Genomic DNA, 18,772 nt, shown 5'->3' on the forward strand with positions numbered 1-18,772 from the left:
ATAAAATAAATTGAAATAACAATAGTTTCAGGATGGTATTTCCATAGGCATATATACAGGGCCACCATGTGAAATATAGGGCCCCGATACTATAGGGGGTACAGCCAAGTGTTTTCAAATGTACGAACTTTGAAATGGCTTTGTTATGCTTCTTGCAAACCCCATATACTGTATGGCAGCTCCCCCTTGGGAACCCACCCAAACATGAAACAATTCAATGGTGATTCCATGTGGTTCGGCTTCATGAAGTTACAATTAGCCAGCCCAGACTGACTGTCTTTAGTTTAAAACATATGAAAGATGATAATGATTCAAACCACTCCTTTTGCATGTGGTGTACTGGGCAAAGATCTTCTTGACTCCTTTTACTGTTACCCAGGGATGTGAGCAAGGACGGAACTACCACTCGGGAGTAAGGGGCCCACCAGACACCTGCCACTGATCGGATCAACATTACTGATGATCTGCAGCGTCATTGGCTGTCAGACTGACGGCTGTAAACGGCTGCTACCTGCCGGGGTTTGCCTTGCAAAGTCTGGACTGTCAGCAATCCTGGACAGGGTGGGCTGCTGTGCTTGTGCTGCCTGCTGGAGTCTTGTGGAGGTGATTTTGTGAGTGCCGCAGGTGAAAGGAGAGGGCCTTCAAGTTCTCTGATTAGTGACCTGCATCTGCCTCTCTCTGTCACCCTCTGCCCCTCCCTGTTATCCTCTACCCATCACCCTCTGGCAGAGCCGTAACTAGAGTTTTTGGTGCCCTGTGCCAGAAAGAGCATTGGCGCCCCCCTCATTTATCAAAGGGACATAATGCACCCAAAAAAGGGCCATGGCTTCATGGGGAAGGGCCAGGGAAGGGATAGGGGAGGCCAGGAAATGCTGGGGATGAAATAAGAGGAAGCTACAAGCAAGAATGATAATAAACAGAAATTTGACAGGCCCAAACAGCGCCCCCTGACCTGTGGTGCCCTGTGCGATGGCACCAGCCGCACTACCCTAGCTACGGCCCTGCCCTCTGGCTTTCCAAGTCACCCTCTGCCTATCCCGAACACCCTCTGCCTCTGCCCGTCATCCTCTCACAGTCACTCTCTGTCCATAATCCTCTATCTCTCCGAATCACTCTCTGCCTCTGCCCGTCAGCCTCTGCCCATAATCCTCTGCCTCTCCCAAACACTCTGCCTCTGCCCGTCATTCTCTCACAGTCACCCTCTGCCTCTCCCAAACACTCTCTACCTCTGCCCATCATCCTCTCACAGTCACCTTCTGCCCATAATCCTCTGCCTCTCCCAATCACTCTCTGCCTCTGCCCGTCATCCTCTCACAGTCACCCTCTGCCCATAATCCTCTGCCTCTCCCAATCACTCTATGTCTCTGCCCATCATCCACTCACAGTCATCCTCTGCCCATAATCCTCTGCCTCTCCCAATCACTCTCTGCCTCTGCCTGTCACCCTCTGCCCGTCACCCTATGCCTCTCCCCATCACCCTCATCTTCTCCCCGTCACCCTTAGTTTTTCCCCATCACTCTGTGCCTCTCCCCATCATCCTGTCTCTCCCCATCACTCTCTGCCTCTCCTTATCACCCTCTGTCTCTTCCCATCTCCCGTTGTCTTTCCCTGTTACTCTCTGCATCTCCCAATCACTCTCTGTCTCTGCCTGTCACCCTCTGCCTCTCCACATCTCTCCCTGTGATGATGGAAGGCAAGGGATGTGAGCAAGGATGGAGCTAACACTCTCTCACATGCCTTGCCTCTCACCGTCACCCTGTTTCTCCCCGTCACCCTCTGCCTCTCCCACGCTCATATCCCTTGCCTTTCACCATCACTATCTGTCTCTCTCTGTCACTCTCTGTCTGTCCCTGTCACCCTCTGCCTCTCCCTGTCACTCTGCCTCTCCCTGTCACCCTCTGCCTCTCCCTGTCACCCTCTGGGCCTGATTCAGACCCGCTCGCGAGTGCAAGCTGCTCGCAAGCGGGTCGATGGTGCTGAAGTGCGCATGCGCACGACGGAGGGAGCTCCGTCGTGCGCATGCGCGAGACCCGGCGAGCGACGAGGAATCCGTCTCTCGGGGTCTCGCAGCAAAGTGGGCGTGCTGTCAATGGTGAGTGACAGCACGCCCCCTTTGGTGGGCGTGCCGGGGGCGTGGCTGCCAGACGGAGGCATTCCCATGGGAACGCCTACCGTCTGAGTCCGGCCCCACTGACATCAGTAGTGATGTCAGTGGGAGTGATTTTGGCTCTGATAGAGCCAAAATCACTCCTGGGCTTGCGGCAGCGAGACCCTACCGCAGGGTCTCGTCGCAAGTCCGATGGTTGCGATGGTCTTGACCATCGCGACCATCATCATGGACGCTCGCTATAGCTGTGGGTGGTAACCCACAGCTATGCGAGCGTCCATGAGGCCACTCCAAGAACAGGTAGGAGGGCCCTGATTCAGAGCGAGCGCTCTGGTCAGAGCGTTCGGCTTTGAATCAGGCCCTCTGTCTCTCCCCCTCACTCTCTGCCTCTCCCTGTCACCCTCTGTCTCTCTCTGTCACGCTCTGCCTCTCCCCATCACCATCTGTCTCCCAGTCACTCTCTGCCTCTCCCCATCACCCAAGCATGTCCACATTACTACTGTGTGAACGTTTTCATGTTGACATTATCAATGTCGACAAAATATACCAAACAAGCCCGTACTCAAATAAGATTGCAAATCAATGCAAGAATCCGAAGTAGCTTACTTTGGACAAATCTTCATAAACTTACTTACTTACTTTCATTTTTAAAATTAGTTCACTGAGTTCTTTCTCCTTCCAGAACTGGTTATACAAATTAAAAATTCCATTCTGGCCAATCACTATCTGTGTAAAAAAATGTGATTTAATTCTGCACCCCATTGAGGGGTTTAGTAAACATTACACTGGGGAACAGTCAATCTGTTGCCAGGGATTTAAGAGTTGATTGTGATTAATTTTGTGCTCCTGATCATGTATATGCCATGCTTATTTTTCAATTGGCTCTAGTTTTTGAGATATGCATATGTCTTTAATATTTCTGAAAAATTAAATTAAACAACGTTAAAAGTAGTTAAAAAGATATTTTTTTATGCTGATTAAATTTGATTTGGAAAATGTTATAAGTTTTTTTGTAGGATTTTCTTTTGATTTCTTGATGCGGGCAGTCACGCTGCAGACTCCAACAGTAATCGGCCATCATGTGACAATCCCACCTTCCTTGATATCTTTCTTCCATTACCTGAATATCCTGGTGGAACCGTTCACTCTGTTCTTCGCTTAAATCTCCTAGATTGGATGGAACGTGATCTAAATGGCTGTACAAAATATGTACTTTAATACTCATGTTGGCACCTACTTTCTTGAAAGATTTTAGCATGTTGTGGACTAATTCATGATACGGAGAGGCGGCAGCATGATTTTTTTCCTGTCAATTAAGGGCTCATGAATGATGTTGGCTTCTCCTACAGTTATAACTTCTCTTGGAGGCCATACGGTTTGCTGCCAGTGCTTTTGTTTTGCACGACTATCTCATAAGCATATGTGACAAGGATACTTAGTATATCCACTTTGCTGCCCAAGAAGAAAGTTTACCATTTTTAAATCAACACAAACAGACCACTGATGCTGAGAATAAGCTATTTTTCTAAGACTAACTTGATATTTTCATACTGTTCTTTAAGTTTTGTTGAATGATCGATAGGAATCGATGCAAATTTATTCCCATTGTGCAGTAATACACATTTTAAGCTCCTTTTAGAACTATCCAAAAAGAGCCACCAGTCTTCTGCTCGATATTCTGGTAAGCCCACGATCTGGAAAGTTCCAGAATATTGTTGCAATACACAAGATTGTTATCTTGGCTAAAGAACGGCAATATGGCTTGCTCTCTATTTTCATATGACGTTATATTAACATCCGGCTCAATACAGTGCTTTTTTTTAAGTCTGGATGCTAAAAGCTCAGCTCCTTATTTTCGATAAATTCAAGTCACAAATTAAATCGTTTAGTTCCTTTTCAGAAAATTTGTTTGGAGTAGAGGAACTTTCTTCACACTCTCTTTCATCTGCGTTGTCACTTGCACTGGATGAAATTAACATTTCCACATCATCACATTTAACTTCGCACAGAACTGAATGATGGTACAGGTAAATCTTCGCTATGTGGTATCGGTTGTTTTGCAGAATTCATACTTGGGTATTCCCATTTGCGTTTCTTAAATCGATTCATACCCTTCACATTTACAGCACAAAAATAGCAGTCACTCAAGTGATCTTGTCTCACACCACAACATAGGTTTGCCGAAATTAAGTCCTTTTCAGGACCAATTGCGGAGTGATTCCACGCAGGTTTTACAAACTTTGTGAGGCACCAAAATCTTGTCTTGCTGGTTTATGTGACGTCCAAAAGAAGCCTGATACGCTTGTTTTACGAATACAGTTATATTTTTTCTTTCTTTTGCAACACTATATTTGCCACAAATATAACAAAAAACATCAGGGTTGTTATTACACCGTCTCTGAGGAGAACTCATTTTTACAGCAAAAACGTTTTATTTCACACATTCAGTGCTAACTCCCAACAAAAGCCGAGGACGTGCTGAACAAAACAAGCCCAAACGGCGGGAATTTGGTTGTGGTGGGACAGAGAGAGGGCCGAACAAAGGAACAGGAGGTATGCTAACTGCGTCACTCGGTCCTCTCCGTTGCTCCTCTCTGTATGCTCCGAGGAGGCGTGACTGTGGTCTGAGGATGTTCCAGCAGGCTCAGCAGTGCAGGGCCACGCCTCCTCCCAGCGTTAGTGAGGACATATGAATGTGTTATGTGTTGCTCCTCTCTGTATGCTGGGAGGAGGCGTGGCTGTGGTCTGAGGATGTCCCAGCAGGCTCAGCGGTGCACTGCCACGCCTCCTCCCAGCGTTAGTGAGGAGATTTGAATGTGTTATGTGTCTCAAACGTGACTACCAGCTACGTTATCACAAATAAAACTAATTCTTGTTATTGTTGAAAGAGGGTAGTTATTATAAAGGCAAAACTAAGTTGATTCTGTTAAGTAAAGCAGGCCTAGACTAGTAAGGTACTTACTGCAAATGGAGAAAGTAATTTAATTTGATTTTTTATTAATTTGAAACCTGGAGCCAGTTCAGCTATAGCGAAGATCTAATGCAAAAATAGGACCTGCGAGTACTCTCAAACCGATCTTAAATCCTTGGCAAATAAAAAATAATATTTTTTTGTTCCCCAGTGTTATCTGTCTGTTGCATAAAGTAGAGCCTACTTATCAATTCCCTTGTGACATAACTAAAATGGGAAGCGTAAAACCATCATTATGAAGCCATTTTGTGGTTTGAGTGAAAAGCCAAAAAAATGCACAATTCAATTCACCAGGCACTAGAGACATCACTGACACTTGAGGAACGTGAATGATTGATATATGGAATATCTGTAACATGCTTAGTTCATACTTGCCTATTTCTGTGACCTGAGGTGTGGAGGAGAAGGGGAGGGGGAGCGACAACACAATTTGCTGTATCTTTACAAGAAGGATAAATGGGACCTGGGTCTAGGTGGCTGTGTCACAGTGGGTCTCTCCCACATTTTGCTAGGGAGGAGCCACACCCTTACATCAATTAAGACCAGCTAAGGTATAAGAACATGGAAAGTTTAGTCAGTGAAAATGTGAGGGAGAGAATGAACCTTTAGCAGCTCTCCCTATGCTGGACAATCTGAACTATGACTGGGAATACTGTGCTTGTTTGAACTGCTGTCTCATATAAGATGTATTATTGTTCCTGAACTGTATTTGCCTATGTGGTAGAAGCACTGAAGAAGTCTGGGATGGCATATATGTGTGTCCCAGATTCCTATCATATGTGTTTTAAAAACCCCAGGAAAAGTCTGTTATGCCAAACAGACCAGAAGTGTCGGCTTTTGGTAAAAGCCGGATAAAGGGTCCTAGGGGTGTGGATGTGAGAAGAGAAGGGAGGGCTCCATCCACAGGCCATTCCAGGTGTTGGGCCTTTCAGTCTGAGAGCAGGCTGATTAGTAGTTGCACCTGGAAGTGGCTTAGATAAGCTGTTAGGTTTTGGCTCAGTGTCTAACATACCCTGGGGGAGAACAGACACTGAGGTTTGTTCAGACACTGTGTTATTTGGAAGTGCTGTGTTTGTGGCAAGGCAGTAGGCCCTGCCACTTGTAGAGAGGGAATAACCTGTCTAGTTAGTGCCCAGGCAGGCTAGGATTTATTTTTGTTTTGTTTATTTTGTTGTTTATATTGCACAATAAAACTGGTTCCGACCGGCTTGCACAAAAACCCTGGACTGGTGTTCTGTTTCCTGGTTGCTGTGTGTTAGGAGGTGTCCATCTACCCCAGGAGAGGGACCCCCTACCCTGACAATATCACAAGTGGTGGAGAATGCGGGCAGACACACGGAAAACTGCAGCAAGAGGAAAAGTTTTGCATTGAAAATTTAAAGAGACAAATGTGTTGTTTGGATATCAACCTGTGTTTCGTGGAATCCACGAAGGTGGCATTGGTAGATGCTTAGAGAAGCAAGATTCCACTTCCAACCTACACCTAAAGACAACATGGAGGACATTGTTATGGCCTTGCTCCAAGCTACGGCAGCTCAGCAGGAAACTAACAAAATTCAGCAAGAAGTTACCAAACCTCAGCAGGAAACTAACAAAGCTCAGCAAGAAGCTACCAGAGCTCAGCAGGAATCCACCAATGTGCAATTATTGGCCTTGGAGACCGCCCAGAGGCAACAACAAGTCACCATAGAGGAAACCCGCCAGGCCTTAAGAGAGGTGGTACAACAGCTAGTAGTCTGGTCTGGAGATACTTCCCCTGCTCTTCCAACTCACACTAACACCATAAGGGCCAGTCACTTTCTGCAAAAGATGACCCAGAATGATGATGTAGAAGTGTATCTTACGGCCTTTGAAAGAACCGCAGAAAGAGAGAATTGGTCTAAAGAGCAGTGGGCAAGTCTTGTGGCACCCTTCCTGTCTGGAGAACCACAGAAAGCATACTATGACTTGTGCCTGGCTGATGCAAAAGACTATGTTAAATTGAAACAGGAAATCTTAACTCAATTGGGAGTCACAGTATTTGTTCATGCCCAACGAGTCCACCGCTGGGAGTTCCAAACAGAAAAACCTCCATGCTCGCAAATGCATGACCTCGTCCATCTTACCAAAAAATGGCTGCAGCCAGAGACTCTAACGGGACCACAGATCGTGGAAAGAGTCATTATGGATTGATATCTGCGGTCTCTACCTGCAACTATGCGCAAGTGGATGAGCCATGCAGACCCTAACACAGCAGACCAATTTGTTGAACTGGTGGAGAGGTATGTGGCGGCTGAGGAACTGTTGAGTGTGCCCCACCAAGCCCCGATTCCGCAACGGCGATTTCCCGTGATCACTGGTAAGACTGTTGCAGAGGAGAAGGGTGCTGGGCGGTGGAATGTAATTCAGACTGTGGGTTTGGAACCTGGAGATAGGCCAACCAGGCCAGGAAGGTTCCTACCCCGTAATAGACTTAGTAATAGTATGATTCAATGTTTCCAATGTGGTGATTTGGGCCATATTTCTGCTAATTGTTCACTTACCTCTGAACCTATGCAATGTGATACTGCTTACGTCAATCGCAGAATGTCTTTCTTTGCACAGCCAGCCTGTACTGCTGACTGACAGGCTGGGACAGATAAGTAAATGTGTATAGTTACTGTAGAAGTCAACCGAGTAGAGGCTCTGTTAGATTCTGATAGCCTGGTTACACTTGTGAAAGCTGAACTGGTGAACCCCTTGAAGCGTAAGGGAAAAACTGTTGGTGTGACCAGCATACATGGGGATACTCGCTATTATGTTACTGCAGAGGTGAACATAGAAACACAGTCTGGTTCCGCGATAGTCTCTGTGGGTTTGGTGCATGGCGTGATGTATGATGCAATATTGGGGAGAGACTTTGCTCGCTTCTGGAAGTTGTGGGAAAGCCGATTTGTTATAGAAGTAAATAACCCCGACCCATTTGAGAAGGTTACTGATGCAGTAGCAGAGGGAATTTCTTCAGTGTCTGAGAATGATGGTGGCTCACCAAGTGATGTGCCTCCTACTGAGAAGGGAAACATTGTAGAGCCAGTTGGTCATCTGCCTGATCTTGAAGTCAGAAAAGTGGACTTTGCCGTGGAGCAGTTAAATGACCCTACTCTGATAAAAGCCAGGGAAAAAGTGGGGGAGGTTAATTACAAAGTTTACCAGCCTGGGAAAAGAAAGCCAGAACCAATATACCATGTAAATCTTATAAAACCTTGGAAGCATAGAGCAGCTCTGTCAGCCATCCAAGCCCCTCCAGTAAATCCAGGGCCCTTGGTTCCCGAAGTGACAGTAGCTAAAACCCTGTCGGCAGTTCAACAGCAGGAAGTTAAGGAATTTCTTTGCAGAAATAGAGTTTTGTTTTCAGATAAACCGGGCAAAACCACAGTCATTAAACATGACATAATCACTGACCCAGGGGTTAAGATTAACCTAAAGCCCTATAGGTTACCAGAAGCCCAAAGAGAATCAGTATCTAAAGAAATTAAAAAAATGTTGGAATTGGGTGTAATTGAAGAATCGCATAGTGAGTGGTCAAGTCCCATTGTGCTTATTCCAAAGCCTGATGGGTGTGTGCGTTTCTGCAATGATTTCCTGAAAGTTGAACAGTGTGTCAAAGTTCGATACCTACCCTATGCCTAGGGTGGATGAACTAATTGAAAAACTAGGAACAGTCAGGTATTTAACCACTCTAGACTTAACTAAAGGGTATTGGCAAGTGCCATTAACCAAGAATGCCAAAGAAAAGACAGTCTTTTCTGCACCAGAAGGGTTGTTCCAATACAAGATGTTGCCCTTTGAGTTACATGGGGCACCGGCTACTTTTCAAAGGATGATGGATAGGATTCTAAGGCCCCATAGACAGTATGCTGCTGCTTATCTAGATGGTGTGGTCATTCATAGTCCTGATTGGCAGTCTCACTTGCCCAGAGTGCAAGCAGTGTTGGACTCCATCTATAGGGCAGGATTGACAGCCAACCCAAAAGGGTGTTGCCTAGGGATGGAAGAAGTAAAGTATCTCAGGTACAAAATTGGTGGAGGTTTGATAAAGCCACAGCTTACTAAGATTGAGGAATACAAAACTGGCCACGACCCCTGAATAAGAAGCAGGTGAGAGCCTTCTTAGGGATTACTGGATATTATAGAAGATTTATACCCAATTTTGCCACCATTACAGTCCTACTAACTGACCTTACCAAAGGCAAACAGGAAGTCATTGTTAAATGGAGTCCTGAAGCAGAGAAGGCTTTTCAGGGGTTAAAAATTGCATTGTGTACCCAACCAGTTCTGATGACCCCTGATTTTGACAGGGAGTTTGTTGTGCAAACTGGTGCATCAGATGTAGGCATAGGAGCGATCCTGTCCCAGAGTAAAGAAAGTGAAAAACACAATATTTGTTGCTTAAGCAGGAAATTGAATGTACATGAGAGAAACTATGCTATGGTTGAGAAAGAAGCGTTGGCCACAATGTGGGCATAAGAAACTCTCAGGTACTACTTGATGGGAAGGAAGTTCAGGCTGATCACTGACCATGCCCCTTTGAAATGGATGTCAGAGAACAAAGTGAGCAATGGAGAAGTTTACAGTCGAACACTGGCCAGGAAGCCAGCTGGCCAATGCATGTGCTTTGTCGCGTGTTCATTGTTTGGGGGCTGCAGTTGTTCCGCCCCACAGGATGAAACAAAGGGGGGGATATGTGGTAGAAGCACTGGAGAAGTCTGGGATGGCATATATGTGTTTTAAAAACCCCAGGAAAAGTCTGTTATGCCAAACTGACCAGAAGTGTCGGCTTTTGGTAAAAGCCGGATAAGGGTCCTAGGGGTGTGGATGTGAGAAGAGAAGGGAGGGCTCCATCCACAGGCCATTCCAGGTGTTGGGTCTTTAAGTCTGAGAGCAGGCTGATTAGTATTTGCACCTGGAAGTGGCTTAGATAAGCTGTTAGGTTTTGGTTCAGTGTCTCACATACCCTGGGGGAGAACAGAAACTGAAGTTTGTTCAGACACTGTGTTATTTGGAAGTGTTGTGTTTGTGGTAAGGCAGTAGGCCCTGCCACTTGTAGAGAGGGAATAACAAGTCTAAGTGCCCAGATGGGCTAGGATTTATTTTTATGTTTTATTTATTTTGTTGTTTATATTGCACAATAAAACTGGGTCCACCAGCTTGTACTGGTGTGCTGTTTCCTGGCTGCTGTGTGTAAGGAGGTGTCCATCTACCCCAGGAGAGGGTCCTTCTACCCCAACTATATCAGACCTTATATAAGAAATTATTACACCGACTCTGCCTTTTCAATCCTTGAACAAAAAGCTTACCTGTTTGCATCATCTCAGTCTAACATTGATCATCTGAACTTATCCGCTACAGTGGCCTACCCAAATGTTTCTGGAAATTCCTAGAGAACAACACAGCACTGAGGTCACTGGTTCTTAGCGAGTTGACAGGTTAACTGGTTCAGTGCACAAAATGGCTTTTAGACTGTATGTCCTTTTTCTGTTTTATGTAGGACTTGTTAATTATATAATTTGTTATACCGACTGTCCGTCCTGCAGAAATTTGTGGCGCCCCCTATATAAACAATTATGACAATACTTGTCATTACTTTAACATATCTAAAACTAACTTCAAGGGGAAAATGTATTAAAGATTGAAAGGCCTTTTTTAATCCAAGTCATAAATCCCGCCATCGGTTTTGCAGGCTTTTGCATTTATCTTACCACTTGAGTATCGGTGGATCAGCTAAATCAGATTACTTGGGGGGATAATTTACTAAAGGTCTGTTTCAATCTTTACTAAGAAACTATTTTTTAATTTATGATGCAGAGTCCACGTCACCACAGGACTCTGCATCTCACCACAACCCCCTGCTTCTCACTCCTGCCACCTGCATCTCACCAGTGTCACCATAACCCCCAATGCTGCTGGCCTGCAGCTGACTGGGGCCAGGTCACTGGGATGTGCTGAGAAGGGCAGGAGGATCATGAATGAGAGATTTGTATTGCAGCTACTGTAAGTAGTAACAGCAGCATATCACTGGGGCTAGGGCGGCTGTGCATATTTCCACAACCTCCATGCGCATCCCTCCCCAGCTGCTGAACATGGCAATGAGCAATGTCCGTTTTCCACAATGTGCCCTGTATTTTCTGGGCCTCCTTTTGAGCTTCCTTGCAGTGGTGCCCCTGTCTGAGAACAGTGCTGACTTCCATCAGAGGTGCCTTCTATTCACCGAGGGCATGTGGCTGAGCAGGAACATCACACTGCAGAGGAAGCAATTCATGGTGGAGGAGTGGTGGCTGGAGTCCACCTGCAGGTTTAGCGTATGTATGGACATCGCAATCCGATGGTCACTAACCATCAATATTTATGTTCCAATGGTAGTGCTTTTAGCATTTGATTGTGGCGGTCCGATGTTTGCCACCGTTGAATGGAAATTATTAGATGGTGTTCTGAGGGTTGTTGTTTTTTTTTTTAGTTCCTGATAGCTATGCCTACCCTGGCTCCTTCCTGGCTACTGTGTCTGTATCATCTTCATGGGTTAGTTGGAGGCTGTCTCTCACTCTCTGTCTGGCTCAGACATGACCTTGCTCAGTCCCTGACTTCCTCCCCTCTCTAGACTGCTGCATAGCAACAGGGCACATTGCTATCTCTGATTGGCTCTCACTGTCTCTTGCTGTTTCAGCATCATGGGCAGCTCCTATACAGCAGCTTGGTGCAAGATTTCTTTCTGCGACTTTGCTTCGCTAAAATTGTCCACGCTTGTCTCCCTTATTTACAGATGAATGTTTCATACACCTAAATCTTCCTCGACCAATGCTGTATAGAATAGTGAAAACCCCATCAAAATCCGTCCAGTGGTTCAAGTGATTAGACCGAACTAACAGGCAGACGCCTAAACCAAAGACTTTATTATATATATATACACTACCGTTGAAAAGTTTGGGGTCACCCAGACAATTTCGTGTTTTACATGAAAACTGACTTATATTTATCAAATGAGTTGCAAAATGAATAGAACATATAGTCAAGACATTGGCAAGGTTAGAAATAATGATTTTATTTGAAATAATAATTTTGTCCTTCAAACTTTGCTTTTGTCAAAGAATGCTCCTTTTGCAGCAATTACAGCAATGCAGACCTTTGGCATTCTAGCTGTTAATCTGAAGAAAATCACCCCATGCTTCCTGAAGCACCTCCCACAAGTTGGATTGGCTTGATGGGCACTTCTTGCGTACCATACGGTCAAGCTGCTCCCACAACAGCTCAATGGGATTGAGATCTGGTGACTGTGCTGGCCTCTCCATTACAGACAGAATACCAGCTGCCTGCTTCTTCCCTAAATAGTTCTTGCATAATTTGGAGGTGTGCTTTGGGTCATTATCCTGTTGGAGGAGGAAATTGGCTCCAATCAACTGCTGTCCACAGGGTATGGCATGGCGCTGCAAAATGGAGTGATAGCCTTCCTTATTCAAAATCGCTTTTACCTTGTTCAAATCTCCCACTTTACCAGCACCAAAGCAGCCCCAGACCATCATTATGCTCCACCATACTTGACAGATGGCATCACTCACTCTTCCAGCATCTTTTCACTTGTTTTGCATCTCACAAATATTCTTCTGTGTGATCCAAACACCTCAAACTTCGATTTGTCTGTCAATAACACTTTTTTCCAATCTTCCTCTGCCCAATGTCTGTGTTCTTTTTCCCATATTAATCTTTTCCTTTTATTGGCCAGTCTCAGATATGGCTTTTTCTTTGCCACTCTGCCTAGAAGGCCAGCATCCCAGAGTCGCCTCTTCATTGTAGATGTTGACACTGGCATTTTGCGAGTTCCATTTAATGAAGTTGAGGACTTGTGAGGCATCTATTTCTAAAACTAGAGACTCTAATGTACTAGTCTTCTTTTACAGTTGTGCACCGGGGGCCTCCCATTTCTCTTTCTACTCTGGTTAGAGCCTGTTCTCTGAAGGGAGTAGTACACAGTAGTACACGTTGTAGGAAATGTTCAGTTTCTTGGCAAATTCTCGCATGGAATAGCCTTCATTTATAAGAACAAGAATAGACTGTCGAGTTTCACATGAAAGTTCTCTTTTTCTGGCCATTTGGAGAGTATAATCAAACCCACATATGTGATGCTAGAAATACTCACTAGCTCAACGGAAGGCCAGTTTTATAGCTTCTCTAACGAGCAAACCCATTTTCAGCTGTGCTAACATAATTGCACAAGGGTTTTCTAATCATCCATTAGTCTTCTAACACTCTTAGCAAACACAATGTACCATTAGAACACTGGAGTGATGGTGGCTGGAAATGGGCCTCTATACACCTGTGTAGATATTCCTTTAAGAACCAGATGTTTGCAGCTAGTATAGTCATTTACTACATTAACAATGTATAGATTGTATTTCTGATTACTTTAATGTTATCTTCATTGAAAAAAACAGTGCTTTTCTTCCAAAAATAAGGACATTTCTAAGTGACTCCAAACTTTTGAACGGTAGTGTATATATATATATATATATATATATATAATCAACTGGCGGCACTGTAGTCTCCCCCTCTGTTCATTCAGACTACAGCTGTGCCAGTCTGACCTGGCGAAATCTATAAAGGCTTGATAAAAGCGTCAATAAAGGTGCCGAAACGTTGCCATGTAAAGCCGTTTGGTATTCACATTATTTATCCGGAGTGCCGCCATTTAAATATTATTTAGCAGAACGCCTTGTGCAAAGGAATTCTGTGGAGGGCACCCGGGCCAGTATTCAACATTTTTTTCCTATTGAGTGCCGGATTGAGGATTGGTATATATATAGAAATATCCCCAAATGTCATTGACAATCACGTTGTTTTCTTTAGTGTATTTAGTACAGTTATTTTGATTAGCAAATGTTTTGGGTGTGGAATACTGTATACATCTGATGTCCCGGTCACCATAATAAAGAATAAACATACTTCCACATTTATCCCATTCACACTAAATCTACCATTAATTTGGAAATGCGTCAGGGACAAATAGCTCTAAATTGCAGAGAAAACATTATAGCGCAATTATACTATATTTCATTATGAACCTAAATTGGCCATTTGGGTATAAGAAAAGTATTTTATTAAATGTTCCCCATAAATTTGCAACTTTATTAGTGGGATTGTATATATCAAGTTTATTTTCAGATAAATAGTTTTGTATAGATGTAACGAAAACATCTGCTGTTTTGCTTATAGTATTTTTGGTTATTATATAGAAATAAAAATCTAGATTGGTCTAATCAGAAAATATCGATGTTTTAATTTTACTCTTATTTTATTGTTCCGGATTAGCCAACAACATAGGGGGTGGATCCAGAGAGAGCTGTGCGTCAGACATCTTTTTAAAGTCACATAGAAACATCACTGATGAGGGATTATTTACCAGGACTAGGCAAGGGCAGTAACCTGTATAAACAAATCTGTAGCTACAGTAAATTAGCTCTGCCGTGTGCAAATCTTACTATAAAAGCAAGTTTCTGATTGGTCAGTGAAGTATAGATAACTGCATCCAAGAATTCTGGGACACTTCCAGGCAGGAATAGTCGCTTACCTACTCGTTTAGGGGTTGGCTATCTAAATGGGGTGTGGCCTAGTCAGATGTAAGGCCTATGTTGTGTGTTTACAGGGCCGGATTATAGGCGGGGCGAACGGGGCGGTCGTCCAGGGGCCCCCACACATTTGGGGCCCCCACATATTGCCCCTACCTGGCCTACTCTGCTAGCTCCCTTGCCCACCCGGGGTACGCAAGCATAGCTGACTGCACACTGCAAAGTTGGACCCTTCCCCTACTCACCTTCCAGTCCAGCCTCCACTCCGGCTGTCCCTCAGGCGGCGGAGATGTGCTCCTCAGCGGTCTGCTCACTTGACTGGCTCCCCGCTCTACCAGCCCAGGCTGCTGCTGCTGCTCCTCTGTGAAAGCCGGGCCAGTGACAGCACCTCCGGCAGAATGAAGTTGGCAGCCGATGACGTGATGTGCACCACTCGCGGCCACCGGGGTCTTGACAGGTAATGCACCGGGTCCTGGCCCCCTCCTTGTATGTGTGTGTGTACGTGCGTTCTGCCTTCCGCTGCCCATTGTGGCTGTGATGGGGGCTCCAGCCGGCAACCTTGCATTGCAAGATTGTACCTGGCTGCCCAGAGACCACCTTCCTGCTGGCTCTACTGCCCCCAATGTTCCTTACTGCCATGTGTTGTGCTATCATGCAGGGGTATAGGAGAGGCAACAGGCGGTTAGCGTCTATTTGGTTGGGGCCCCAACAACTTAGTTGCCCCGGGGCCCCCACAAGTCTTAATCTGGCCTGTGTGTTTATGATATAGTATATTAAAATGGCTGGGGGAATGCTGTGCACTTGGGTGCATTTATACCTGAGTTATGAACCACAACATACTTTAAGAGCAGCCACAGAGCTGGCTCCTATATGACTGACCTCCAGTATATTATATACAACAACCCCTTAGGCTAACTACATAATTACAAAGTTTAAACACAATTTCCAATACTCAACATAGGCGTATAAAGAAAACATTAACCACACTTCCCTTCAATAAGATGCCTTTTTCTTCCACTTCAGCAGATGTGTAGTTTGTACATAAAGGGAGGAAGAAAAGCAAAAAAAAGATCTTTGTGTAATACAGTAAGGATGCAATTGTTCCCCACTAATCACCTTGTGGTACACACATACAGTATATGATAACACTGTAAACAAGTTAATACTTTTAATTTGTTTCCTTTCTAAAAATAGTCATACATTACTAATTTGAGGTCAAGAAAAACTAAAATGATTTCAGAATGTTTTTACTAGCTCTATTTTTTGAGCTACACTACTTGCACTATACTGTATGTACATTAGTAATATAGTCATAGTGAAAAGCTATTTTAAAATAATCTGATATTTTCTTGATAGAAAATAAATAACAGTTGTTTTAATTCAATCAATCACAAATAAGAACACAAAACAAAACAAACATACAGCATATGAAACAAACATACAGCATACGAAAGTACTATGTAATATAGTGGCCTATTCATGGGGGTGCTTTCTCTTTGCTTGTCGCTTGTACTCCTCTTCTGGGGCATCTCTTGTCACTGTCCAGCAGTAGTGATCACCTACCCTGATATCTTTGTTCCATTGCTGAAATGTCTTGGTGGAATCGCTCACTATGCTTGTCACTCAGTGCACCACAGTTATCTTGTGTGGGTAATCCCGTGAATCGCATATATTTGAATAGGGGAGGGGACAAATAACTGATTCATTTAATTGGGTCATTAGGCCCCGCCCCCTCTGTGCGGAACACAGTTTGCTGGTAAGATTCTCTCCATTCTGCCCACTTCACTAGGAATACCCCTACATTGTAATAAATGGGCTATATCTCGGAACTCAGAGCTAACTGAGAGTTTTAAATGTCATATTCATTCTTTGCATGCTGAAATCAATTAGAAGTAATTATTTTCACATCGGAAACATTTTCATTGTTGTGCAGTGTAATCTGTGAATTAAATTGCAGTATGGTGGGGTGCTCCCCATTAACCAAACAGTCACAATGGTAGGTAATGATCAGTCATCTCAAAGAACCATCCATAACGGGTAGTCACCGTCAACGTATATAATATTGCTGGGGAATGTATGCGCAGTTTACCAATAATTGCTCAACTATGTAAATATCAGCACAGCGTACATCTCGCAGCCATATATTGAATGAGAATATTTAATGCACAGTTTTGAAAATGTTGTTGATCTACAGGTATTCTTGTGCGTACGGCACTAAGTATCACATCTGCAGTTTGTAAAGAAATATTCATTTATAACATATATCGTAATCTATACATACAGTATATGAAAAAAAATCACACTTTATTTTCTAGTGTTTGTCAAAATAGAAAATGGAAATGCACTACTAAGGTTTGTGACAGCACTTGTTCAGCCATTGGGACGTCCCACTACTTCACATTTGATGGCATGAAGTATACTTTCCCCGGAAACTGCCAATATATCATGGCTCAGGTAACAATTAATGCTCATCATTATTTTAATATGTAATCAGTAATAAGGCTCTTCCCTTGTACAGAAATGACATGTACATTTTTGGGGTTCAAACAAGCTGTAATTCATACTTTCTAACTTTTAGTTGCTCCTATCCAGGAGAAAGAAAATATAAGCAGCGCTACAGTGGTGTAAATTAATCACAAATACATATGGGTAAAATACCTTATTTATTAAAAAATATATAATATATTCTATTAATCAACCTATAATCATAAGCATCCTGTACAAAAACTTATTTGCAAACATACAGTGTACATACAAATTACATCAACTAATACAATATGTATAGCAATCTGTCTGCGAATATATAAAAAAATCTATTCATAGTTAGCTCAATGATTTGTTAAGTTCAGTCCAGAGCAACGTGAGAAAAAAACAGAAAGCCGTCTTTGCTAGTAAATAGCTGCTAGCTACTTATATTGCCTTTGTCTTTTTAATATTGGGTTGGCTACCCATTTGCAGCTGCTTTTGGTTGTGTACGGCAGGTATGCAGTCGGGAAGCCGGCGGACCTAATCCTGACAGCCGGCTTCCCGACTGTCATATCCCGGCAAGGGTCTAAAGACAGGCGTCGGTATGCCGTCGCCTGTCATTAGACATACGCCGGGAGCCTGACCACCCGGCATCCCGATCGAAGGGACGCCGGGCGCCGAGCGCGGTTAGCCGCGGGGGAGAGGAGGGTTAGGTTTAGGGTTCCCGGGGGAGGACTTAGGGTTAGTTACCCCCCCGGGAGGTTAGGTTTAGGCTAGGGGAAGGGGGTTAGGGTTAGGCACCCCCTTAGAGGACTTAGGGTTAGGATCCCCCCGGGGCACTTAGGTATAGGCGGCGGGGAAGGGGGGGTTAGGTTTAGGCACTTAGAGGGGGATTAGAGTTAGGCACTGGGGGGAGGGGAGGTTAGGGTTAGGCACCCCTAAGGGAGGGTTAGGGTTAGGGGGTAGAAATAGATTAGTATATACTTACCTGGGGACGATCGGGATTTCCTCCTCTGCCAGGATACTAACCGCCGGGCATGGGTCCGACGGTAAATCATACCGATTCCGTACAGAGATATCACTACCTCCCACAGTTTAATACTGTGTTGTACCTATCCAGGAGAAGCCTGAATGGGAGATGCAGCTGGCCATTTCGGGGGCTGGGCTCTTTGCCTACCCGTTTTATGGCAAAATGCAGGGTAGGGGCAGGGCTATAATTAAGCAAATCGCGTAATTTTAGCCACACCCCCTCCATACAGACCCACGATTCCACAGCACGTCTCATGTCCCAGTGATGTCACTATGTTCCAGTGATGTCACTAATGTATATCTTAGTGAATTGATAGGCCGCATTCTAATGGACACTGGTTCAACCTACAAAATGGCTACCGCCACTGTAAGCTGTATGGTATGTTTTTCATTATTATGTAAGCTTTTATTGTTGCTCTCCATGGTGCACTGATATAATTAATTCATTGATCCTGACAATTAGATCAGCCCCACAAAATTACTGTCTACACAGTGTGTGTATGAGCAGTTTTTTTAGAATCAAATAATTAATTACTGTGAATCGTTACATGTTTGTTTTAGTTTCCTATAAAACGGGCTTTTACTATCATGAATGAACATATATTTACTTCATTTGGAGGGAGATTT

The 18,772-nt window shown here is 44.2% G+C and overlaps 1 protein-coding gene across 1 annotated transcript in view; it reads left to right on the top strand.

Annotated features, from left to right (window-relative positions):
• The window catches only part of VWF (von Willebrand factor), a 304,519-nt gene that overhangs the window by 114,584 nt on the left and 171,163 nt on the right, over positions 1–18,772 (top strand). Inside the window, exon 20 of the mRNA XM_088478900.1 lies at positions 16,966–17,104. Coding sequence (XP_088335026.1) covers positions 16,966–17,104 — 139 coding nt within the window. The remainder of the gene's footprint in view (positions 1–16,965; positions 17,105–18,772) is intronic.

The sequence above is a fragment of the Taudactylus pleione genome, unplaced genomic scaffold (genome assembly GCF_031769625.1).
Source record: "Taudactylus pleione unplaced genomic scaffold, aTauple2 ptg000225l, whole genome shotgun sequence".
Classification (NCBI taxonomy): Eukaryota; Metazoa; Chordata; class Amphibia; order Anura; family Myobatrachidae; genus Taudactylus; species Taudactylus pleione.